The 27,093-nt window shown below is 38.8% G+C and overlaps 1 protein-coding gene across 1 annotated transcript in view; it reads right to left on the reverse strand.

Moving 5' to 3' along the window:
• The window catches only part of eng (endoglin), a 141,162-nt gene that overhangs the window by 71,885 nt on the left and 42,184 nt on the right, over positions 1-27,093 (reverse strand). The window contains exon 3 of the mRNA XM_057819773.1: positions 19,743-19,885. Within this exon, the coding sequence (XP_057675756.1) occupies positions 19,743-19,885 (143 nt within the window). The remainder of the gene's footprint in view (positions 1-19,742; positions 19,886-27,093) is intronic.

Raw genomic sequence — 27,093 nt, forward strand, 5'->3', positions numbered from 1 at the left:
TTTATTATAACAATAAATCCACAAAATGGCATTAACAATATTAACATTCTTTCTGTTAAAGGGATCCACGGATAGAAAGACTTGTAGTTCTTAAAAGATATAATGTGTGTAAAATGTGAGGAATTTTATATTAAAACCCCTCTAAATGTTTTCATTTTAATAAAATTTGTAAAATTTTCAATCAAAAAATAAACTAATAGCTAGCCATTGCTGGCGTCGCTGTTCAGGACGTCACATGGCCTCCCTGTCGTTCTTCCACAGTGTCTAACTACGGAAGGCAGTGATTGAATACACCACAAGGTGTCAATGGCAATCTAGTCAAGGCAAAGTCTTTATGTGTATTCTTCATAGCTGTTTTGATTGGGAATGCCAGTTCTCTTTGCATTGAGCGCTTTTCTTTTTGTGAACATTATTTTTTTTGAGAGATAGGAATATAATTTTTGTTGTGCTTTCACTAAATGATACTGTCGCGACTAACTGTTCCGCCCAAATGCATGATGGAAAGTTGGGCAACCATGACTGTCAGGGGTGGCTGCAAATGGTATACAGTATGCTCTGCGTTGTGTCCAATTAAGCGTGTTAAGAAAAAGATCGTCTTCTGTCTAAGCCTGTCGCAATATGCATTAATTCCATTTATCGCGCAATAAATAAAAATGAAGGCGGTAATTTTTCCGCTGCGATTTATCGCCTTGCGTGCATGTGCGTGCGCGCGTGCGGCAGACGTGCTGTTAAAAGTTAGGATTTCTCATTACCAACTACGCAAAATGCATCTTTGTTCCAGGTCCGGCAAAAACTAGCGCCGGAGCCAATCGTTCCCATTATATCCTATTGTTCAACATATACCGGCCGCGTCAGTCCTCCGGAGTGACTGTGGACCATCTATGGAGCGCCGGTGTTGTTGACGTGTGGGCGCTCCCGTCAGGAGTTTCACGCGGGGCGGATATTTTTCGGCACAACGCCGGATATTTACAATGAAGTCTGCCAAAACATTGTTACCGACTTGGCTGCTACGAACAACCTCGCTTTGACAACGAACAGCTGCTTCAAACTCGTCCTGTTTATGAAAGTCGATTCTCATATGCTGGTGTTGTGTAGTAATGAGCAGACGTGACTTCAGCGGCGCTTGCTAACTTTTCTAATGCGCCCACACACTAGATATCATGAAATGGCAAACTAGATGTGCTATGGCCCATGCAATTGGCTACGTGAGCCCAGAGTGATTATGGGACACGTAGTCCATATACTACATCGATGAATTCTAAACTGTCATGACTGAATGGAAGTTAAGAAGGCCAAATCAATCCATACCAGTGACTATAGATAATGTGCAAATATTGTTAATTCAGTACGTGACACAGATGGATTCGGACCAAAAATAGGATGTCTTGCTCATGTAATAAACCTAGCTGCTGAGAGAGCTGTAGCAGTCAACAGTGTGCCCTGCCTCACTTTACAAACAGTAAAGATTGTTCTCAGCATTTTTATAAAAAAAAAAAATTTAAAAAATTCAGATCAGTAAGAAGTAAGCACATAAATATTGTGCACTAAAATGCATGTTTATATGATGGCAATTTAGTTTTTGCTCGTTAGCAAAAAAAAAAAAAAAAAAAAAACCGAAACAAAAAATGTTTTATTTTTTTTACAGAGCATTAAATGTATTGAATCGGATCGAAAATCATGTCCCCCATATCAAAAATTGTACCGAACCGTGACTTAACTGTATCGTTGCATCCCTATGGAACACCACTGCAGAAGCTATGACGGGAAAAGTTTTCATTTGCCTAAATGCTTAAGTTATAAAGTGCAATTTATTTATTTTTTTTCTTGAAAAACACATTATATTTATTCTGTGTTTCTGTGCGGTATCAATATTGTTGTTTTTTACTTAAGAGGCATGGTCTATTGTTTTTAGTTGTGATTTCTTAAAAAGTATTTTTGAATTTAAGAGTAAATATTTATCGCGTTTAAATGGGTGTACTTAATCTATTAATATATACTGTATTCTCACTGTGTTATTGTAAATTGGTTTTTAAAAAATTGGGGGGGCGCAATAATATCGCATATCGCAATAATTTATGAGAATAATTATCGCACACTAAAATGTATTATCGCGACAGGCCTACTTCTGTCATTCTTCTCCACGTCGGCTGCCACAATACTTATACTTGTTGTGAAAGAGTTGCCAAAGCTTAAGCCAATAAAAGGTGAGGCCCAATGAACTCCTGTGTTGACTCGCATTTCTCTGCCTTTTCGCTCCTAATGTGCTAAAACGGCATCATTGTACACTGTTTGAGGCAACGCATAAACGGGTCATTCCGTGCATGCGTTAATTGCGTCAAATATTTTAACGTGATTAATTTAAAAAATTAATTACCGCCCGTTAACGCGATAAATTTGACAGCACTAGTTATTTTTTCTAATTTTTTATTAATGTAGTATCGAAAATGCTATTGAGTATTTTTTGGGAGCATCGATATCGAGTTGAAAATCTTAGTATTGGGACGGCAGTACACAACAATGCTGAATGTCAACCTTACTGCAGTTCTCCACTTAAGCTAAAATCGTCTTTAATACTGGGCACAGTTTCTCTGAACAGCAGCGAAAAAATGTCCAAACTTTTGACTAGTGGTACTCAATTACCGTGCACGTTATTAGAAAGAAGAGCAGCAGAGGACCATCCCTCCTGTGAGGATTTAACGTTCATAGAAACTCATTTAGGTCTAGGTCTTTATTTTTTAGAGAGAGAGAGAGAGAGAGAGAGAGAGAGAGAGAGAGAGAGAGAGAGAGAGAGAGAGAGAGAGAGAGAGAGAGAGAGAGAGAGAGAGAGAGAGAGAGAGAGAGAGAGAGAGAGAGAGAGAGAGAGAGAGAGAAAGAGAGAGAGAGAGAGAAAGAAAAAGATTGTTTTCTAGGCTCTGTCCAACAGGGAGGCAATGTGCAGGTCTAACGCTAAATTAATTTTCTTTCTCTAAGATTTTGAGCGGGATCCAAGAGAATAGTGATGAGCCTGGCCAGGCCAACAAAAATTTGCAGACCCTGTGCTGAACAAATTAAGTCCGAGGAGACTCCAAAGACTAATTGTCTCCTAACCACAAATGTTTCAAATATACAATGAAAATATATTAAGAGTTTAAATGGTCTTTTTTTTTAAACAATTAAAACTATAGTTTGTATTATAGCTACCAGAAATGTAAATACACTGTAAAACTACACCCATCTTAAAACCTATGGCATTCATTTAATAGTAAATGTAGTAGTACTTTCTGGAGTATAAGTCGCATCCACCAAATTTTACACATAAAACATAATATATACTAGGTACTGTATGCGCTGGATCTGATGACGAGATCGGAAATCGGGCCCGATCACTTCATTTTTAAAAGATCGGAATCGGGGAAAAAAATTGGGTTTTTAAAATGTATATATTTTTAAGTAATCAACTCATTAGTTGCCATTGACGATGATAGGTTTCCAATCCATTTAGACTACGGGGGCTGGCAGCTCCGGAATGATGAACGAGGTAAGTGTTACGATCACGTGATTAGAAATTGGGCTTGAATATTTTTATTTTTAGATTGGAAAAGGGTAAAAAAAATTGGGGTTTTAAGATATTTTTTATTTAAGGGCTACAAAGCAACAAAATAAGATACACGATGATATAGAAACATTAAAATGTATGTTTTGTACAACGCAACGTCCTTATAAAGGTCAGAAACGGGTGTAAAAACATTGTGTTTTTAATATGTTCCCCGGGGTCGACCCAGGACACGCTGGAGAGACTATGTCACTCGGCTGGCCTGGGAACGCTTTGGAATCCCGCCGGAGGAGCTGGCTGAAGTGGCTGGGGAGAGGGAAGTCTGGGCTTCCCTGCTGAAGCTGCTGCCCCCGCGACCCGACCCCGGAATAAGCGGAAGATAATGGATGGATGGATGGATGGATGGATGGATGGATGGATGGATGGATGGATGGATGGATGGATGGATGGATGGATGGATGGATGGATGGATGGATGGATGGATGGATGGATGGATGGATGGATGAAATGGCTACAAAGGAACAAAATAATCAAGATGGACAAGGAAGTCAAAAGAAACAAAAATAAAGTATGTTTTATAATATATACTGTATATATACTGTATATGGCGGAAAACACAGACAAGACTGAAAAAGCAGTTTCTGCTCATGCACTCCTCTTTAAAAGAAATTGCTGTATTTTAAGCCAAAACAACTGTTGTGTTTGATTGAACAATATGTCTATATGCTGCCATAGCAGATTCATGGCGCATTAAGCCCCCGAACTATTTTTAACTTGTCCGTTTTACCCTAAAAAAACCCGTTTACAGACATCGCGCAACCGCTTTGGTTTCAACCCAGCCGTAAAACGAAAGTAATTAATTATATTTTTTATTCAAAATGTCTATCGTTTTTAGCTTAGAATCATTAATTGATGTCTCACATTTTGTTTTTAAAAAAAAAAAAAAAACACTTTAAAAAATTATTCACCCACATATTTTAAACAAATTATGTCACAATGAAAAAAATGCCGTCTGTAAAAAAAGTCACGGATATCTACCTCATAACTATCGCTTAATTGTATTTTTTTATACTGTCGCATTTTCTCCGATATGTTAGATAAATAATCGATCCAAACAAAGAAAAATTGGAAAAAAAAGTTTAAAATGGTAAATATATGAAAAAGAAAATCTCGACCACTCCTTGATGTCTGCGATTTCTGCATCGCGACCCTTGTTATATTACCATGTTTCAACCGTAAAATTCCCCAAAAATCCAGCTGTGGCCATTCACAGCTGTGTCTTGACACTCAGTGATACATGCTACATGGAGTTTTTGGATCGAAACAAAGTATGCAATAATATCTCAATAAAGTCATGGCGTCTGTAATTCTGCTCTCGCGTGCTCACACCTCCAGATAGGGTTTTGCTCTTTAATTTTTTTTTTCTTTTTTTAAAAATGCCCTCCTGTTCAACATTTCTCTTCCCCCAGAAAATTGAGATTTTAAGCTTTCCAATGATGTATCACACGTGCATATCGGACAATTTTGAAAACTGGCCAAATTGGGGGTCTCAGAGCGGAACTTGTATGTTGCACTGTCGTATTTTCCCCGATATGTGATAAATGATAAATAATCGATTCAAACAACGAAAAATTGGGGGAAAAAAATAACGTTTACAAGGGTAAATATATGAAAAAGGAAATCTCGACCACTCCCTGATGTCTGCGATTTCTGCATCGCGATTCTTCTTACATTACCATGTTTCACCCATAAAATCCCCCAAAAATCCGGCTGTGGCAATTCACAGCTGTGTCTTGACCAGTGTTGTTAATCTTACTGAAAAAAAGTAATTAATTATAGTTACAAATTACTTCTCCCAAAAAGTAATTGCGTTAGTAACTCAATTACCTGAATGTAAGAGTAATTAGTTACTTGGCAAAGTAATTGGTAATAATTACTTTTTTTTTTTTCCCTCAAAAAAAATTTTTTTTTAAATAAACAAACAAAATAAAATAAAAATAAAAAACATTGGCCACACTATGTGAAGTTTCTTGTGAAGGTTTTTGGTACAATTGGCCCGAGCCCAATTCTTTACCCTAATTTACCATTTACCCTGAATCAACTGTTAAAAGTTGTTAAAATTGCTCCCATTATTACATTAGTTCCCTTCTCTCTACTTTCGACATATGAACGTTTTAAAACTGTTTCATCATTTAAAGATAGATTCAAGTCAAGATTTTGCCGATTTAGAAGTATTTTAGATAAAAAGTTACTTAGGTTTGCTAGGAAGGTTCTCTACAACAGAGCCGTCCTAAAAAGTCTACTGCTTTAAGATGGCGGCTGTCTACTAACGCATTTAGTGCCATGTCTGTCATTTAGCATCTAGTTATATCTATATACAGTACATGTGATATCTACCATGTCTACCATATCTACCATAACATGCGGGCGTAGTTTGGAGGCTATCGGCTACAACATGTATTATTGGAGCTACCTAGCATCGCGTTTGCTCGGCGTCACAACTTTATTGCCTCCTCCCCACTCCTGCTCTGCTCTGTCGTCTCGGTGAGTCTGTCTCCCTCAGACTTTTCGACCAATATAGTAACGCATAGTAACGCATGCCTTTCCGTCCTCAGTAACGGTAACGGCGTTGCCAAGATGAGAAAAGTAATTAATTAGATTACCCACTACTGAAAAAAATAACGCCGTTAGTAACGCCGTTATATTGTAACGCCGTTATTAACAACACTGGTCTTGACACTCGCCGATAAATGCTACATGGAGTTTTTGGATCGAAACAGGAGAAGTACGAGATAATATCTCGTTAAAATTACAGCGTCTTTAATTATGCTCTCTCATGCTCTTGCCGCCAGTTAGGATTTTGCTGTTGAATTTTTTTTTTTTTTTAAATGCCCTCCTGTTCAAAAATTTTCTCCCCCAAGAAAATTGAGATTTTAAGATTTCAATGATGTATCACACGTGCATATCGGACAATTTTGAAATTTGGCCAAATTGGGGGTCTCAGAGAGGAACTTCAAGTCACCTGAGTGTATTATGCCATATATATATATATATATATATATATATATATATATATATATATACAGTGGTACCTCTACATACGATCACTTCGACACACGATCTTTTCGACATCCGACGTAAAATTTGAGCCGCCATTTGTTTCTACATCCGACGAGTTGCTCGAAATACGACGACATGACAGCACTGCAAACGAACCCACGGTGGATTTTCTTATGTGAGAAATCAACACAGTTTTCAAAAAAAGTTGATACAGTTGGAGAAACAAGGAAAAAAGTGATGCTTACCTTTGAAATGAAGATGCAAGTTATAGAAAAATATGAGCTTGGGGTGCGCGTCCCTGAACCGGCTCAACAATACAGCTCCATGGTCCTCTTATGACCACCGTTCGCCACTATTTATAAGTTAAGGTGACAATTATTATTGTGGTAACATTGCCAAGGAAATCGCCAGCTTTGTCACGTTTTTATCATTTATTTAAGAACTTATCCAACACAAAACGCTCATTGTCTTAAGCAGTTGACTGCTCTCAGGAAAACGAAAGTATTATCTCTACCGCACCGACCTATCTCACTGGAGACGTCACCTTCGCGGTGCGTTCAGGGACAGTAAAAAGTGTCCGCCATATTAGAATCCGATTCGTTACATTATTTTCAGGAATAATTATTAATTCTTCTTCTTCTTCTTATATTATTCTGAATTATTTATTTATAACTTATTTGTTTTTCTATGTTTAATTGCCATTTGTAACAGTGCCAGCAGTATTTATTAAGAATTTAGTGTATGTTTTTAGGCTTTGGAACGAATTAATGGAATTATAATGTATTCCTATGGGAAAATCCTGCTCGACATACGACCATTTCGACTTACAAACAAGGTCCTGGAACGAATTAAATTCGTATGTAGAGGTACCACTGTATATATATATATATATATATATATATATATATATACAGTATATATAGTATATATACAGTATATATAGTATATATACTAATGCTTTGTCGTAGCTCACAGCTAAGGTACATGTACGGAAAGTGCGTAGCTGCTTACAATTACATTATCCTTACATAATAATGAGTTTCTTCTTGTAGCAATAGAACGACTTTAATCTAGTAGTTCTTTTTCTTTTTTTTTTTTTTTTATGTGGCCCTAATACCCCGTCGTACTACATCACCACGACAATAAAGACCAAAGTATATCGGACGCGGTTGCGGTGCGTGTCCGGCAAAATATAGCGTCGGAGCCAATCAGTTTCCATTCTATCCTATTGTTCAAAGTATACCGACCGCTTCAGTGCTCCGCTGTGGAGCATCTCCGACGTGCTGAAGTTTGTCAGATGGTTTGGTCTATTTTTTATTTTTGCCAAAGATGCATCCATCAAAATGGGCTGAGCCAGGCCTGGAGTCAACAGCCCAGATGCTTATACACGGTTTAAACACCAGCGAACATGGACAAAGAATGCTTCATCATGTTGGCGGAAAGTGATTTATGATGCAGTAGATCATTTTTATAAGGACAACATTAAAAAGGAAGCTGCATGGTGTCGTATTTTGTCTGTTTTTCTGGCAAAGACATCAAACACACGACATGCTGACAAATTTGTTTTTCATGACCATACAGCTCAAAAAACACTTCCACAACCTGTGGCTATCGGCAGGCTGTGTGTGTCTCTCTCTCACTCCTGTGTCACATGACCAAAAACAACAGGGTGCCGTGGAAAACATTCACTCAGAATATTACACATGGAAAGCCATAGCAGAAGCTATGAGAACGGACGGTGAGTTTTTTTCTGGGAAAAGATGTTCGGTGGAATCAAGTCCACCGCTCTCTCTCTGCTTCTCTGTTGAGTACAGACTCCCGTGTGTTTTTCGTTGTTTTAATGCCACATTCTCGCACGCTATCACGCGAGAGCTCACGACGGGACGGAGTTGCCGGACAACAGCGGTGCGCAACCGGTATGTTTTGTCCTATTTTTGACGTACTGCGGAGCACGCAGTCAACTAGGTGTGGGAACCTCAAGGCACCTCACGATACGATTCGCAATACAAGGCTCACGATAACGATTATCTCACGATATCACGATAGAGCGATTATCGATTTTTGGTCAAAAATTTGATACATGATATTCTACGATACAACTGTTGAAACGAAAAAAATATATATATTTCAAAATAGAAAAAAATACTGTTTAAGTCATTTATTAATCAGTGACACCTTTTCTGTGCAACATTGCTATAAAATATAAGTCTACTGCAAGTTGTGTACCTGCACATACTAGTACAGAGGAAACAAACCACAACCACTGATACAGTGCCTTGCAAAAGTATTCGGCCCCCTTGAATCTTGCAACCTTTCGCCACATTTCAGGCTTCAAACATAAAGATATGAAATTTAATTTTTTTGTCAAGAATCAACAACAAGTGGGACACAATCGTGAAGTGGAACAACATTTATTGGATAATTTAAACTTTTTTAACAAATAAAAAACTGAAAAGTGGGGCGTGCAATATTATTCGGCCCCTTTACTTTCAGTGCAGCAAACTCACTCCAGAAGTTCAATGAGGATCTCTGAATGATCCAATGTTGTCCTAAATGACCGATGATGATAAATAGAATCCACCTGTGTGTAATCAAGTCTCCGTATAAATGCACCTGCTCTGTGATAGTCTCAGGGTTCTGTTTAAAGTGCAGAGAGCATTATGAAAACCAAGGAACACACCAGGCAGGTCCGAAATACTGTTGTGGAGAAGTTTAAAGCCGGATTTGGATACAAAAAGATTTCCCAAGCTTTAAACATCTCAAGGAGCACTGTGCAAGCCATCATATTGAAATGGAAGGAGCATCAGACCACTGCAAATCTACCAAGACCCGGCCATCCTTCCAAACTTTCTTCTCAAACAAGGAGAAAACTGATCAGAAATGCAGCCAAGAAGCCCATGATCACTCTGGATGAACTGCAGAGATCTACAGCTGAGGTGGGAGAGTCTGTCCATAGGACAACAATCAGTCGTACACTGCACAAATCTGGCCTTTATGGAAGAGTGGCAAGAAGAAAGCCATTTCTCAAAGATATCCATAAAAAGTCTCGTTTAAAGTTTGCCACAAGCCACCTGGGAGACACACCAAACATGTGGAAGAAGGTGCTCTGGTCAGATGAAACCAGAATTGAACTTTTTGGCCACAATGCAAAACGATATGTTTGGCGTAAAAGCAACACAGCTCATCACCCTGAACACACCATCCCCACTGTCAAACATGGTGGTGGCAGCATCATGGTTTGGGCCTGCTTTTCTTCAGCAGGGACAGGGAAGATGGTTAAAATTGACGGGAAGATGGATGCAGCCAAATACAGGAACATTCTGGAAGAAAACCTGTTGGTATCAGCACAAGACCTGAGACTGGGACGGAGATTTATCTTCCAACAGGACAATGATCCAAAACATAAAGCCAAATCTACAATGGAATGGTTAAAAAATAAACGTATCCAGGTGTTAGAATGGCCAAGTCAAACTCCAGACCAGAATCTGTGGAAAGAGCTGAAGACTGCTGTTCACAAACACTCTCCATCCAACCTCACTGAGCTCGAGCTGTTTTGCAAGGAAGAATGGGCAAGAATGTCAGTCTCTCCATGTGCAAAACTCATAGAAACATACCCCAAGCGACTTGCAGCTGTAATTGGAGCAAAAGGTGGCGTTACAAAGTATTAACGCAAAGGGGCCGAATAATATTGCACGCCCCACTTTTCAGTTTTTTATTTGTTAAAAAAGTTTAAATTATCCAGTAAATTTTGTTCCACTTCACGATTGTGTCCCACTTGTTGTTGATTCTTGACAAAAAATTAAAATTTTATATCTTTATGTTTGAAGCCTGAAATGTGGCGAAAGGTTGCAAAGTTCAAGGGGGCCGAATACTTTTGCAAGGCATTGTATGTCTTGGAGAGATCATGATGAATGGCACCCTTAATTTATTTAAAGTTTTAAATCATTTAAAAAAAATTCACAGTGCTGTAGGTGTCAGTCAGCAGTTGAGCTTGGAGTGGGGGGATGATAAAATTGGTGGGTCTTTTCTTCATATATGACCTTTGTTGCCAAAAGCATTGTTTTGAGCACTTCCACCATCTGCTTCAGCATTTGAGATGTCAGACTCAGTCAGTCACTTTCTTCCTCACCTTAAAAACAACAAAATAAAACAAAAAAATATTAGCTACTTGATAGATTTTCAGTTGAAATCCTGATATTTTTTTGTGTGTTGGAAGTATTGAGTGAATTAAAAAATATGAATTGAATGTATAGAAATTAAAAATGCAATAATTACCTATTTTTAATATGAAGGCTACATTAATTATCCTGCACATCACCTTATATAGCTTGGAAGCTATTCAAACCATTTTTAAAGCTTATTGTATCAAAATGGCAGTAATAACAGTTTGTGTAGTGAACTAGATGGAAAGTGGTTCTCAAATAATATCAAATAAATCAGTAAATTCATGTAGGCTTGTTCGATATTCACTTTCATCCAGTTTAGGGTCCTGGTTTATTTTCAACACCAAATGTCATCAAAATAATACATGTAAATTAAAAAATAAATCACATTGCAAGACTTGCTTACCTCAAGTGATGAAAGCGAAGCAGTGAAGAAATTCGGTGTCCACTACGTCACCAGCTGCCAGTGAACCTTATTTTTGTTAGACAATTCTTGCATACAGCAAAGTCCTTGTTCAGCTTACTTTCTTTCTTGTTGGTGTAAAATCTAAAGTGTGTCCACAAGTGTGATTTGTAGCAATATTTTTCTCACTTTTTCCTGCACCGTTCTCACGAAGCTTTTTTATTTTTTTCAACCCACTTGTAGTTTCCTCTCCTCTTCTCTAGACGACTTGTGCGCACTTACCTTCACCGCCACTCTTGAGCGCCCCTAGTGGACCGCCAAGGAATTGCTCAACAAACATTGAGCAGTTTATAGCATCCATACTCCATTGTATGGCCAATATGTCAAATAAAAGTATCAATACTTGGCAGGAGCATATCGATAACTGATCGGGTTGCAAAATATTGCGATATATCACTGTTTCGAGATATTGTCACAGTCTTACAGTCAACACGGAGCTGTGCTAGACACGCACCGAAACCGCATCCGGTCCACTTTGGCCTTAATAGTCCTTCTGTTAATGGACCCTTGTCCGTTGACAAGTTTTATCTTTCGAAAGCACTTCAAAATACTCATCTGAAATGACAACCTGTGACGTCAGCAAACGAACAAATTCTATGCTAAGCCGGGTCATACACACACCATGAAGAATGCTACGTCAATGTCAATATTAAGGTCGTTTTCACAGGCTTAAAACAGAATTACATTCATTAACTTGAATTACCTTTCTATAGATTTTTCACCTTATTTGCAATTCCACGCCGACATAGTCAGGCACAAGCTTGCAACAGGAGAGCCAATGTGATTTTCAAAATAAAGCGTGTAAGGCAGGGGTCGCGTTAACCGAATATTTTCCGTCATTGACCGGTTTTTTAAAACGGTGACGGAAAAAACTGAAGTCCATCTGTCATTTTGACAGGTTGCAATTCACACCCCGGACCACAGGGTGGCGAGTGAGCATATTAATTAGCTATTGTCTCTCTTAATGCATAACGTCGTTGGCCTTACTCGGAAAAATGTCAAGGCAACTGAGTGTCCGAACTAAGTCGTCTGTCCGAGGCAGAAGTCCAAAACCTCATGACAATAGCCTCTGAAGGAATCCCACTTGAGACATCTGATTATGCACAAGCGGGCACGCAATTCAAGTCCATGCGCACCAGGAGGAAGACTGCGTTCAGGCCACAGCAGGTGAACTGTTAATTTCATTGTTCCATATGTAGCCCACCTACTGGGGCCACAGTCAGCTGTTTTTGTCACTGCGGAGAAAAAGTTACATATTCATATGCTTGATGGCACGGTGTGGATTCTGTTAAGCTTGTTCGGACAGAATATTGTAGCGTCACCGGGGTCTGGCAGCGGCACCGTGATAGACACATCAACGCGAGGTTCTTATTGGTGCACCCGGTGTGCCAGCGCGTCATCCAATTGGTGGACTAGATTGCCGCCTGTGTATATATTTGCCTCTTTTTCTTTGTTGGTGTTGCTGGCGGTAAGCAGAGTAAAAAGAGGGAGAAAAATACCACGACTTCCGTGTCTAATTTTTCGCCGCCAAGCAAGCATTACAATATTAATTAAAAATGAATGAAAACTAAATACTATTGAATATGTCATTATTATCATTTTAAAAATTCAAGTGACGGGTAAAAATAGATTATGACCGGATTTTTATGACCCTGTCAGTCAAAATGACAGACAACGAAAAAGTCTAGCGCAACCTCTGGTGTAAGGTAACAATTTGTATTTGACGTGCTATTTAAGATGACTTCTGGCAAATACTGCATATACAATGAGCCATATATATTCATATAGACGTCATGTTAAATGATGCAAATTATAAATTTTGAATTAGAATGCATCTTTAAATCTTAAAAAATATCTCATTTGCAAGATGTGGATGCTTTTCATTTTGGAGTGGTGGTGCTCCACAGTTTTTTGTGTAGGGGAATCCCTGATATTTTTAAAAAATAAACAGGATCCTTTTCACCCGATTCCGATCCTCTGAAAAATGGCGCGATCAGCCCGATTTCCGATCATGTGATCGGATCGAGGACATCCTAATTTATATAATGCCGTATAATCCAGGCTTGCTGTCTATAAAAGGGATCCAGGATCTGTACACTTGCTGCTTTTATGAACTAAAACAAAAGTTTACATGTTATAAAAAAGCAAACAATTGCAAGTCCTACGATGTGACTATTTTGCATGCGCACATTGCGATGGCGTTTAGGGCTGCAGTTATCGATAATTTTAGTAGTCCATTAATCCATCAGTTAGTTAATTCGAATAGTTGAGTATTCGGATTAAGAACATTTATTGTGTTGCAGAATCAATTTTAGGAGATGTAAAACAAAGGTACACCAAGAGAATAACTGGCTAACTTGCATAGCAAAAGTTGGCTACATTAAATGCTATAAAGTGTTCACGTTTTTTTACAATGCTCGTAACAAATCGTTCAAACACATATTCCCACAAAAAACAGCTAAATATACCCATGAACTAAATTACGAATGCGTTAAAAAACAGCTCAAACAAAAACTTACCTTATGTTTGTCTTAACAGGGAGGAGCTAGATTCAGCCATGTTAAATGAGTTATGTCATATCACAGTTGCCAGTGTATCCACCCAAATCAATAAAACTAAATGCAAACACTTTCAAAACAAACCATTACAATGCCACTTGAAACGAATACTCGAGGCAGCAAAATTTGATTGGAAGCTCTTTTTGAATCAAATTACTCAAGTTAATCGATTAATCATCGCAGCACTAGCAATGTTCAAACGATATATTGTGCAGGCTTAGTACAGGGTATTTTTTTTTCTTTTTTTTTTTTTTTTAAGTATGGCAGCTCCTAGAGACATGCGAGTATAGAAAGGGCGTAACTGCTGATTTCAGTGAATTAACCAAACACCTATGTAATCAAGTTCCTACCACTCCACTCAAACAAAGTCCCTACTTCCGAGTAGGAACTGGTTCTCGGAATCCAAGACCCTGGTCCCTAGGTCCTACATGTGAAAACACGCAAAATGAAGTCAGTGTCCCCCAAAAGGTTCTAGGAATTCCTACAATGTAAAAACGGCTCATAACATTTTACAACATTTGGTATAGTACAAGTGACCCAAAATGTGATTCCCCTTTATGAAGATTTTTTTTTCTTAACCGCGATAAGTGAAAAAGTGCGAATTAGCGCAACCCCCCCACGCCCAATTATTTTTTTTGTGTGTGTGAGTTGCCCCAGCAACTGTTTAACAAGTTAAACGATGATTGACGCATACGGCACTTTGAAGTTCATGTCTCTGGCAAGCTTAAACCCAATCATTGTTAACTTTAAGCAACTCCAGTGCACTTCTTGACGATCAAAGAGCAGGAAGAGGGAGGGAGAGTGAGACTATGCGATCGGCTCGGGACAACTCATCTGTATTATTTTGTTTTTATAATTGAAAAAAAAATCCACGATGGACTGAGGGCGGGAAGTTTGAAGCGCGAAGTACGAGGGATCACTGTATTACCAAAAACAGTGGCTTGCTTTAAAAAATGGTAATAACTGTGATTTTGATTTAAACAAAAAGGCCAACATTTTATTACCAAGGCAATTTTTACCTTTTAAATAGTTCTAGTTGTGTAAACACAAGTAAAACGCTGCCACTTTTTTCAATGTCCAATAATTACTGTCACAGATATCCTCAGTGGCGGCATTGAAGTGTTAACTGGGATGGCATCCCCAAGGAATTTGGTAATGCAACTTTCAACATTGACTCACCTCCTCATTTATTTAGGATGATTGCTGATGCCATTTCCAGTTATTCTTTTGTCTCCTTCCCTGAAAAGGAATTGGCTCCGCCAGTCTAGTCTCTGCCTGGTGTCAACAAGCCTGACTAACACAGCCTACCTAAGTGGGACATCAGGCAAGTTCCTCCCTGTGGATTCTGACAATCTTCACACCTAGCTTGGCAAGGGATGAAGTCGGTCTATTTCCTCCGCAAAAGTTGAATGGTTAACAAGTAATTTGTGTTTCTCTGTCTGTGCATGTGCTCGCATGTAGCAGACCTAAGATGAAGGGACTATAACATTTATTTAATGCAGTGCGGGTATAGAATTCCCTTTTGACTCAAACAGTAAAAGGATCAAATGAAATGACATCACATCTGTTTTGTTTGTTGTTGGATTTTTTTCCCCGTCAAAACACAGACATGCTGCTGATATACAATAAATTGAGGAGGCTGTAACACTGTTGATTTTTCTGGGACATGTGGCTGGGTGGAATGACTCTATTGTGAACCATACTCCAAAAATACAAAACCAATTATTCAAATTTTATTGAAAAAAGTGTCACATTTTATTTGTTCACGTCTTTCTACTTCTGATAGTACATGATACAAATGTAAAATATGTCAAATGTAAATCATTTTAACCCTTGATCACTTCTATTGCTGCAAGCCCTCCCAGTCAAAACGGATTGGACGTCAAGCGCCGTCAATGGCCGCCAATGAATTAATAAGGGTGGGAGGTTACATTAATTATGAATAATTAATGATGAAAGATTTAACGAGTTTAAAAAAAGAATGCATTGTCATCGCAGTTTACGTGCCAAACACGGAAATTTTGTCATTGCACAAGTTTCTGGTACGCTGACTAAATCGACGTACACATTTGCTCAGCTAACAGCTATTAAATAAGCACATTCCATCTAAGAAAAAAAGACTGATCATATACCGTGGATTTGTGCAAATATACATAATAGGGTTTCCCCTAGGATTTTTTGAAGCTGTGGTGGTGGAAGGTTGCATTGGAATCAGTCCCAACATGTTGTGCTGCAGCAAAATTGCTTCATATCATTTAAATTGTAAAAAAAAAAAAAATCATTTGCAAGGTGCGGCTGCTTTCATTTTGGTGTGGCGGTGCGCCACAATCTTTTATATGTAGGGGAAATCCTGTTAATGGTATAGTCTTTTCATAGAGTATTTCACCTACACATGTTTTGCTAAGGTTTCCAGAGGAAGAAAGATGTGAAATTTGTATTTTTATTTTTTTGTTCCAAAATAAAAAGACCCCCAAAATTTTATGAGGTAATACATTTATGAGTCAAAAAATGTCAAAAACAACATTATAATGAATAAAAACAGATAGTTTTTTTTTTTTTCCCATCTCTTCTTACTCATTGGCTGGCTCCCACTGAGAACGACAGACGTCCAATTCATTTAAACTGGGAGGATTGGCTGTTAATGCTTATGCTATTTCGACCTGCCTGTCAAAATGGATTGGTCGTCTAGTGCCAGCAATGGCAGCCAATGAATGCCCTATATAGGGTTACAAATTCGCACTATATTTGCGTATTTTTGCCAGTCCATCTGCAAGCATTCAACAGTCATAAATTGACAGGACTTTGCAATTTTCAAGTGTTAATGTTGAATTGCAATCCAGATGCATTAAATTCCTTTGTTGCACTCCCACAGAATCCTCGTCATTTTATGATATTTCATAAAACAACATGCACTCGCCTGTATTGCCACTACCTTAAAGATTAAATCGCTAAAAGAATTGACTGAGTGACTACGGTAAGACGCCTACGTTATCGTAATGATGAACATATGAGAAGGATAGAAGTAACAGAAGCTTATGGGAAAGCAAACAGAAGAAGAGTGAGCATGAGCACACTGATAAGGTTGTGACAAATGTGGACTGCGTCGGTGAAATATGGAGTCTGGAAAAGCGATAAGGTTTTAAAGATTCCGGAGCTCTTTTTTTCCCCGCTAGGCGAATTCCAGTTTACTCAAAGACAAACTGCACACTATTTGATTTTGGAGTGCAGTCTCAGGAGTACCATTTCTATAGAACAGCAGTAGATTTTGATAAAGAAATTGGATTTTTTTTTAATGCGTCATTTTCAATAGATAGTTACAGCACTTCATTTCGCCGAGTTTATTAATTGGCTGTATTGTTTTCAGTCATTAAATATCATGTTTCAGTTATTAAGCAGATGCTGTATTTTGATATTGCCATATCGTGACATTATCAGTGTACTTGACAAAGTCTGAAAGCGAAACAGAATGAGGAAGGCGGAGACAGACATCTTGTGGCCGATTGTTGATAGAGACATTGGTACTACTACGATATAGGAAATACTATCAATGTAGCTATTCAGCGCAAATTGGGCGTTATCTACAGGCACGAATGTGCATTTCAGGAACAGGTCTATTCATGGCGATAATAAAGATCGACATATAAAATGTCGATCAGTGTTGTTTTTGGCAGCTCTTTTAATTTTTGTCTTGAGTTTTTTGGAAAAAAATATTAATTAGTCTTAGTCATACTTTAGTTCATTCAAAATCTAATCGGCTTCATCTAGTTTTAGTCGACGAAATGTCATTACACATTTAATCAAGTTTTAGTCGACAGTTACTCGAAAATTTTTCGTCTGCAAAATTCAAACATTTTAGTCAACAGTTACTCGAAAATTTTTCGTCTGTAAAATTCAAACATTTTAGTCCAAAAATAAAGGTTTCCAACAATTGCCAACTAACATAGTCATTCATTTTCCATGCCGCTTTTCCTCACGAGGGCCGCGGGGGTGCTGGAGCCTATCCCAGCTAACTCCGGGCAGTTGGCGGGGTACACCCTGAATTAGTTGCCAGCCAATCGCAGAAAATGAATGAACATACAGTGGGGCAAAAAAGTATTTAGTCAGCCACCAATTGTGCAAGGCACTTAAAAAGATGAAAGAAGCCTGTAATTTTCATCATAAGTATACCTCAACGACAGAATGAGGGAAAAAAATTCAGAAAATCACGTTGTTTGATCTTTAAAAAAATATATTTGTACATTATGGTGGAAAATAAGAATTTGGTCACAAACAAAAGTTCATCTCAATACTTTGTTCTATCCTCTTTGTTGGCAATGACAGAGGTCAAAACATTTTCTGTACGTCTTCACAAGGTTTTCACACACTCTTGCTGGTATTTTGGTCCATTATTCCATGCAGATCTCCTCTAGAGCAGTGATGTTTTGGGGCTGTCGTTGGGCAACACGGACTTTCAACTCCCTCCACAGATTTTCTATGGGGTTGAGATCTGGAGACTGGCTAGGCCACTCCAGGACCTTGAAATGCTTCTTACGAAGCCACTGCTTAGTTTCCCAGGCAGTGTGTTTGGGGTTATTGTCATGATGAAAGACTCAGCCATATTTCGTCTTCTATGCCCTTACTGATTGAAGGAGGTTTTCACTCAAAATCTCATGATACCCGGCCCCATTCATCCTTTCCTTTACAAGCCAAGTGGCTCAGCTTTAGACAGGCCAGACTTTTAAAGGGACGCTCGCCATTCTGAAGCTAATGCTAACGCAAATGCTAAGGTAACACGATGAGTTACATTTGGCGTCGAGCGATCACTCAGCACAGACCTTTAAGCTATAGTAGCATTACATATTCTCTCTTGCCAAGATAAGAAAAAAAATCATACCGTGTTTCTAAACAAGCAAGATGGCGCGCAGCCTAGCTTGAGACACATCCTAAACTCCGGTAAGGAGAGTGAAGGATCGGCGCAGCACATCTCACATGATATGACCCAAACACTGCTACTATGCTGACATGCTCCACTTAAAGTACAATATGAAAATGTCACGTATTGTGGCCACATGACAGATATGATATCGCTTTTTCGTCTCGTTGTCGTCTTGTCAGACGAAAACTGGCATTTGTCTTGTTATGTTCTAGTCTTCCATGCCACGTTTTTAGCTCGTCATCGTCACGAAAAAATTGTTCGTTAATGAAAAACTTTCTTTATCGTCACTGTTGACGAAAACAACTCTGACATTCCTGGAATGCAATATTCATCCCAATGCGGTGTTCAGACTAATAGGACTGTAGTTTCACTACAGCCATGTAGTTTATGATAATGATAAAAAAAAAAAACTTTTCAGTTATTAAGTCTTTCAGGGCCATTGACAATGATAGACATCCATTCATATGGCTCTTTTCATCCATCTCCTTTTAAATGAGTTAATCACGAATAAAGTTTCAATCAGTTTGAATGTTAAATAATTTGCTGCCAGCTCTTCCATTAAATGTATGGATAAAGGATTAAAAGAAATATATAAGAAATTTATAAGCAGGACAATGGCAATGTATATACAAAATGTATTTGCTGAGTTGATATTTGTGAATGGCAGATTCCATTAGAGCAGAAGATATGGTGAAAATTAAAGAGAGGAAACCAGCTTTGACATACTGTATTGTCCTGTCAGCTGGTGATAATCATCAGGCAGTGATGTTGGACGTGTGACAGGGCGTAGTGCGTTGGATGTAAATATCAAATAGGCAATGCGTGACATCTTGACACTTGGCAGTGAGGATGGGTGTGATTACACACATTGGTTACTGCACTTTTATGGGCAGCTTCAGAAGTTTACCTAACTGCAGCAGTCTATTAAAAATGCCCAAACCAACATAAAAACAGGACTAAACAGATACTACTTATTATATCTTCCAAAACGCATGCCTATTATTCACATTTGCATCAAAAAGCCACAATAACCTCAGCTCGAATTCCTTACCGTTGCAGCAAAGTTGAGCTTGAGGATGTGGACCTCGGCATTGTCCTGTCCTAAGAAGCTGGTCCAACAGCCAAGTTGCAACTCTCTGACGCGAATCCAAGAATTATCGCTTACATCCACGGGTTCACACATTGGACGGGAGGCTGCAAGACAGCGCAAGGCACAAATGGTTAAGCAATGCAATGTTATAAATCGCCATGTGAAATAGAAATCTGATCCTCAGTTTAGAAGAATCGTTGCTGTGCAATACAAACTCGACATGACATGTTCAATAAAATACCTGTGCAACAAAACTCGTGCTTTATGAATCATTCAAATTTATTCATACAATTCTCATATTTATACTTGACCTGTATGTTCTACCATTTTTATTTACGTATATGTTTGTACTTGCTATCACTGTTGTCAACATACTAAAATACTCATCTCTCTATGACTATTCAAAAAGATACTCGATAGTTCACAAATTTAAACAACCCATAATGTTATTTTATGAACTCTTTCAGTTCCACTGACGAAGATAAACGTCCAATCATGTGGCTCTTAAAGACTAAATTAACACTTTTGTAAGTTTATTACTAGGAGTCGGAGGGATAGCAGCAAATAACCATTCATCATTCAGTCGCTGCTATCCCTCCCAGTTCAAATGGATTGGACGCAGTGTTGTTTTCGTCAAAGGTGACAATAACGAAAATATTTCGTCAACAAATTCATTATTTTTTTAAGGCAATGACGAGCTAAAAACATGATTTGGTATACTAAGACAAAACAAGACATCGCAGTTTTCGTCTGATGAGACGAGAACGAGACGAAGTTGTGCTATAGTTTTAAAATTTTATGTGCAGTTAGCTTCTATCGTAGCAGTGTCTGGTTGTGTCACTCATGTGACATGCTGCGGCCCACCTCCAACTTACCAGTGTGTCCTCTCCAGTCTCGCACACACGTTGAGATTTGTTTTTTTATTTGGCCAGAGAGAATATATAATGTTGCTTTAGCCTTAAATTTTTGTGGAAAGTGACACTAAATGTAACTCATAGCATTAGCATTAAGCTCCTGCGAGCGTCCTCAAACTCTCAGACAAGTTTTTTAAAATTTTATTTTACAAACAGTTTGTGGGGTCCGGTTGCGTATAATTAATTGAAAATAATGTACCGTTTTCCTGCTGCGTTTGTATTAAGTTGACGTTGTCCTTGAAGACCCTAGACAATATGTGCTCATCTGTCAATGTTTATTCAAAACAGTCTGAAACCTTTATTTTGGAGTAAAAGAAAATCTTACAGGCGAAAACATTTTTAGCAAACATCGATAAAACTAGACAAAATTCGTCTTGAGTTTTCGTCAACCAAAACTAGACGAAGGCAAACACATTTTGAGACGGCTAAAATATGGCTAAGACTAATTAGTATTATCATCCAAAAGACTAAGGCGAAAATTAAAAGGGCTGCCAAAAACAACACTGATTGGACGCTTACTAGTGATGAACTTATTTAAATTCAAAGCACAAGGATGATTAGACACTACATGATTGGACGTCTATCATCGTCAATGGCACTGAAATAGAGTATGCCCTGGGTCAGTTGGAATTCGTCATACTAGTTTATTTATTAATCTTGAAACTGTCACTCAGAACATAATGGTTTAAGCTGCAGTCAGTTAATATTTTTGGAAAACCTACATCGAAACGGATTGTGTTAGACCTCGAAGGTACCAATACAGCTAACATTTAATTGTTTGGCCCTAGTAGAGGATTGCGCTCTCCTGAGGGCGCAGTCTCATTGCACTGATAAATTGAGTAATGTGTATCAGACTCATAGGTCTGAACTTGTTGTAGCCAGTGTGGGAGCATCCCTCCATGTGCGACTCGGACAGTGCTGTTTAAAAACGAATCGTCTGGGACACGTTTATCAAACGTGTCAGGACTAGCGGCCGCAGTCATCCATCAATCTACTAGTACCGGCTGCTGTTTAACCCCAAGGGGGACCTGTGTCTCCGAAAGAGGAATCAATATGGACTGCCCTGTCCGGTCACGGATGAGGTATAGGTTGGTTAAATAAATGCTCCGACCTGGGTAACATGTGTCCATGCTATTCTGTCACACTGGCGCTTTTGCTGTCAACATGCAATATGTTCAAATCTGACCAGTGGCTGGAGTGATAAAATATCCCAGAGAGAACTTTGTTTCCTCAAAAGAACGCTGTTTGGAAACCGCAATAAAAAGGTCACTTGGCTTTTACAAGCCAATCAGGATACGTCAACACACGAATGTCGCAATCTGAGGTTTAAAGTAAGCAATCAACTGTAGTCCTCTAACAGGTGACAGCAACACATATACTGAAAAAACAATTCAAATATTTTCGCCCCTTCTAGTCATCTTTCTCTTCACTTTACTTATGAACACTCTTATTCTTCCAGAACACATTCAGCTCCACGCCAGGACCCCGTGACCTTACGATCACCAACAAGTGGCGACAATCACAGAGGTGCCTACACTCACCACTTTCATTTACAGCAATCGCTGTGTAAAAGGTGCCGTCACTCCCCTAAAACGAATGCCAAGGACAAAAACAATCCCCAACAGGTCCACACCAGACAACAACAGAATGAAAAAGTACAAAACAAAGAGGAAAGTGAAAGAATTTCAGTGTTCCTCACTCTCATTGAGTAAATGTATTCATGAAATACATGGATGTGCCAGAATTTTCTGCATGAAAGACAGAAGAGATCATGTTTGACCCAAAAAATGAAAAATCAAACATCAGCACTCACCTTGGCTGAATAAAACTGACGGTTACAAATCAAACCTGAAACCCTGGTAAAATTTTTGGCTCAGATTTCCAACTACTATTACAACCATCTAAATCTTATCACTGAATATGCATAAAGCCACTTAACAACAGTCAGGTTTAAGGGGCTTCTGTTGAAGGGAAAAGTATCTTTTCTCGTATTTATTGTTTGACTGTATTACTCTAACACATTAAATATAATCAATCAGGAAGCATTATCTTTTATCGTATTTACTGTTTGACTCTTTGCATTACTCTAACACACCCAAATTAAAATAAATTTATATCATCAATATCATAGTTTAAGAAAAAACAAGCAGAGTATATTTGATATTATGAACAGTTGGACTTCAAATGATTAGAATTTGCAGCGCCAAGATAACGGGTAGATAAGGGCAGAACAGATACAGGATGCCTTCTGACCACAGAAGCCCAATGCGCGCGTTATGCAGCTGACTGAGCAAGATTGACGCTGACAAGCAGGTGAATCGTCTAATCTGGACAGTCCAGAACAAATGGCGGGACATCTTGTCTTGCCACAAGAAACATCTGAGAACGAGGAACCCGCGACTGAGAGGTTGACACTCAGCACTCGCGTAGTGCTGAGGTGGCAAATTCCTCAACTCTTGTTGCCCAGACAACAGCAACGCCCGAAACCACCTGCCCAATCCACACAGAGCTTAATCCTAAACAACGCCCAAACAAACCCTTATTCCGGACCACGGCCCGCCTCACCAGAGGCTTCTTTAGTGGTTCACATCTTATTTACATGATAGGGATTTCTTTGTGTCAGTTGGAAACCATCCGTCAGAACAAACCAAATTCACGTGTGGAGTCCCTCAAGGGTCAATTCTTGGACCACTCTTACTTAACATCTATATGCTTCCCATAGCTCAAATTATGGAACAGTATGACATCTCCTATCACACCTATGCAGATGACACACAACTCTACATTTCTGTGTCCCCACATGATTATAGTCCCTTAGTCTTCCGAAATAAATGCATTAATCAAATCCATGAATGGATGTGCCAGGTTTTTTTCCATCTTAATGTGGAGAAAACAGAAGTGATTATTTGGTGGCCGAAAAAGGAAAGCTCAAAGTTAAACAGGCACTTTAGCACAATGTCACTTACAGCTACAAATCAAGTCAGAAATCTTGGCGTAATTATTGACTCAGACCTAAAATTTGAGAGCCATCAAAAGTCCGTCACTAATCTGCTTATTACAAACTAAAAAATATAGCCAGAATTAAGGGGCTTTTGACTCAACAAGACATGGGAAAACTTATGCATGCATTCGTTATCAGTAGATTGGACTATTGCAATGGTATATTTACAGGTCTTGATAAAAATAAATAAAAAACAGTCAGGAGGCTGCAGATAGTACAGAATGTTGCAGCCAGAGTCCCGACAAAAACAAGGAACTGGACCACATTACACTGGTTTTGAAATCGTTACACTGGCTTCCAGTGAGTCAAAGGATAGACAATAAAATACCACTGCTCGTCTACAAAACACTTAATGGCATTGGACCAAAATACATGCTTGATTTGTTAGATACCTCTGAAACATCTAGACCCCTAAGGTCATCTAGACCCGGTCTCCTGTATGTTCCAAGAACCAAGCACGGTGAGGCAGCATTTGGTTATTATGCTCCTCACCTCTGAAACAAGTTAACTGAAGGTCTGAAGTATGCTCAAACTGTTAGCTACTTTAAATCAGGGCTAAAACGCTTCTATTTAGCACAGCATATCCATAACTGTCTATGTATTTCAAGCTATTTGCTTTCTATTGCTCTTGTGCTTTATCTCCATTGCTGATTTCAATTATTATGATTATTTGTATTAGTATTAGTAGTAGTATTTTATTTTGATACTGTTCATGATTAAATGCGATTTTTATGTATTTTATTTCCTGTTTCGAGTGTCTTAGTTTTTACGTTCTATTGATTTAATGTGATTTTTATGATCTTCAGATGATGTAAAGCACTTTGAATTGCCTTGTGTTGAGTTGTGCTATATAAATAAAGTTGCCTTGCCTTGCCCTTAAAAGACTGAATGTTCAACTAATCTTTGTCATTTTTTGCGGAAATCTTTGGTCGACTTGTGATATCGTGACCCTGAATCCAGTTTGCCTCCTCGCCTGGGTCTCTCTGTACTGTCTGATTGCTGCCGACTTGGAATAAATTGTCAACTTCTTCCAGCTTTTAAAATGGAGTCAGTACAAGGGGTTGAAACTAAGGTGAACTCGCGGAGTCTGGCCTTTTGGCTGGGTAGTCGGGATCGTTGGAATTGCGCTAGGGAGGTTCGGCTGGCGTGATTACGGCAGTCTGGCCAAGAGGTCAGATGCTTTCACTGTCCAAACAAGACATTGAAAAACTCGTCCATGCTTTTATTTTTTGCAGATTGGATTATTGCAATGACATATTTACAGGTTTTAATGAAAAATCAATCAGGATATTTCAGCTAATCCACAATGCTGCTGGCAGAGTCTTCACAAAACAAGGAAACTGGACGATATTACACCAGACTTACACTACACTAAAAATGCTACCGTTTCCGACAGCATATTCATAACGTAATAGCTGTCCCATCAAGTGGCTCATTTCATCTTTCTGCTGTGAATTTAAATGAGTTTATCAGTAGTAGGCATCCAATCCATTTGAAGTGGGGGGTTGGCAACGAATGAACGTGTTCATTCGCTGCCAACCCTCCCACTTCAACTGGATTGATTGCCAAGGGATGTCAATGGTAGCCAAAGAGTGAACAATCCAGATAAAGCGGTGATTTAGGGGCTTTCATTTGAAATGTAAGAGGCATGAAGGGAAGTTCTGTTATTTGTGGAATCATTTTTTCACTCTTTCCTATTTTGTCTGTTACTACAGCTTGTCTTTGTCCATCCCCATCACGCCATCCCTTCCCTCAGCCGGGAGGTCAGGGCCAGCTTCCTGTTATTCTGCCTCTCTGCGTCCATGTCTCTAGCTCAATAGCCACCACGTACATAAAGGCATTTTTCTCTTGTTCTGCTGTGACGGAATCAACTTTCCATGACAGTCACCCCAAGAGGTCTCGCTCGTAAATCGTCTTGATTGCAGATTGCATTTGTAAGCGTGTGTGCGGGCATGTGTCACATTTTTACAAGGCACCATAGGATATGAACAACATTCATTTTGCCCTTGTGACCCAGGAAATGCCAATGGCCTCGCTAAGCGGTTTGCTGGTAAATGATGTATGGAGGGCTATTCCATCCCCTGTCCTCTTTATCCACTTACATCAACCGCCTCCATTTCCCATTTTATGTGCGGTGGGACATGTTTCAGCAGCTTGCTGATTTCCAGTTTGATGTTTGGGCTATGACAGAGGGAAAGATGTTGGGAGAACAGATGGAAAATTAACCGAATTCCACGGATTATGTCTCGGCATATCGGGGATACGGACAAGTGAGTGAATGCTTTGAAGGGTGATTGCAGTACCTTTTAAAACAGATCCACGAAACAGCTGTTAAGTAAGCCCAAGGGACATCTGTCTTTAGCACAGCTATCAGGATAAAAGGACGCCAAAATCCAGAGATAAACCTTTATGTTCATATCATACTACTTTAAGACACACATCTGAGCTAATGACTACGTGGGTGGCTTTATGAAAAGAATACCCGGTACATTTAGTTAAGAACATTGGCTGAACTCCTCAAGGAATAATACATCGGGAAAGAATTGCGTGTCGATCGTGCCCCCTCCAACCACAACAATTGCCCTTTAGCTAATAACATCCGCTCCAATATCCAACTACTCTTGGAGAAATGTATTTATACGTATTGTGTTCATGTCAAGGTTCACCTTGATACAAGTTTTTTTGAAAGAAGCAGCAGCTTGATAGCTTTATGGAAAGAGTAAATGGTACCGTCAGCAAACAACAAATGGTCCACCCGCCAACACTATGTACTCTGGTTTGCGCATATGACAAATTTAGATGCTTTTATAAGAAAACCATTAGCTAATGACAGCTCTACTCCCCATCACCTCTCAGGCAAAATTATGTACAATGTCCTGCTTTGTGGGTCAGATGAGGAAAATATACAGTTCCTAAGCCTGGGAGATGAATCAATTTTAAGAATTACAAGCAGTACAGGTAGTCCCCAGGTTACGAATGAGTTCCGTTCCTGCACTGGTGACGTAACCAGTATTTCCGCGCAACTCTGAATTAGCCCTTTAAGTATCCCTTAAAAAAAAAAAAAAAAAAAGAAAGTAGGCTACCCCAAAATCTCAAAATAACTATCCAAAAACATGGATTATATATTTCATATGAATAAAATGAAGTAAAAAAAATTAAGATACTGTGAGGTACATTGCTTTAAAGTACAAGTGACACGTTAAAGCATGTTTATTTCATAATACGCGCGGTATTTTATGCTCCTGAATGATATGGACCGCTTGGATGTGTGTGGAAGCGATCGCTATATTTACAGTGCCTTGCAAAAGTATTCGGCCCCCTTGAACCTTGCAACCTTTCGCCACATTTCAAGCTTCAAACATAAAGATATAAAATTTTAATTTTTTGTCAAGAATCA

The sequence above is a fragment of the Corythoichthys intestinalis genome, chromosome 17, assembly GCF_030265065.1.
Source record: "Corythoichthys intestinalis isolate RoL2023-P3 chromosome 17, ASM3026506v1, whole genome shotgun sequence".
In the NCBI taxonomy this organism is placed as follows: Eukaryota; Metazoa; Chordata; class Actinopteri; order Syngnathiformes; family Syngnathidae; genus Corythoichthys; species Corythoichthys intestinalis.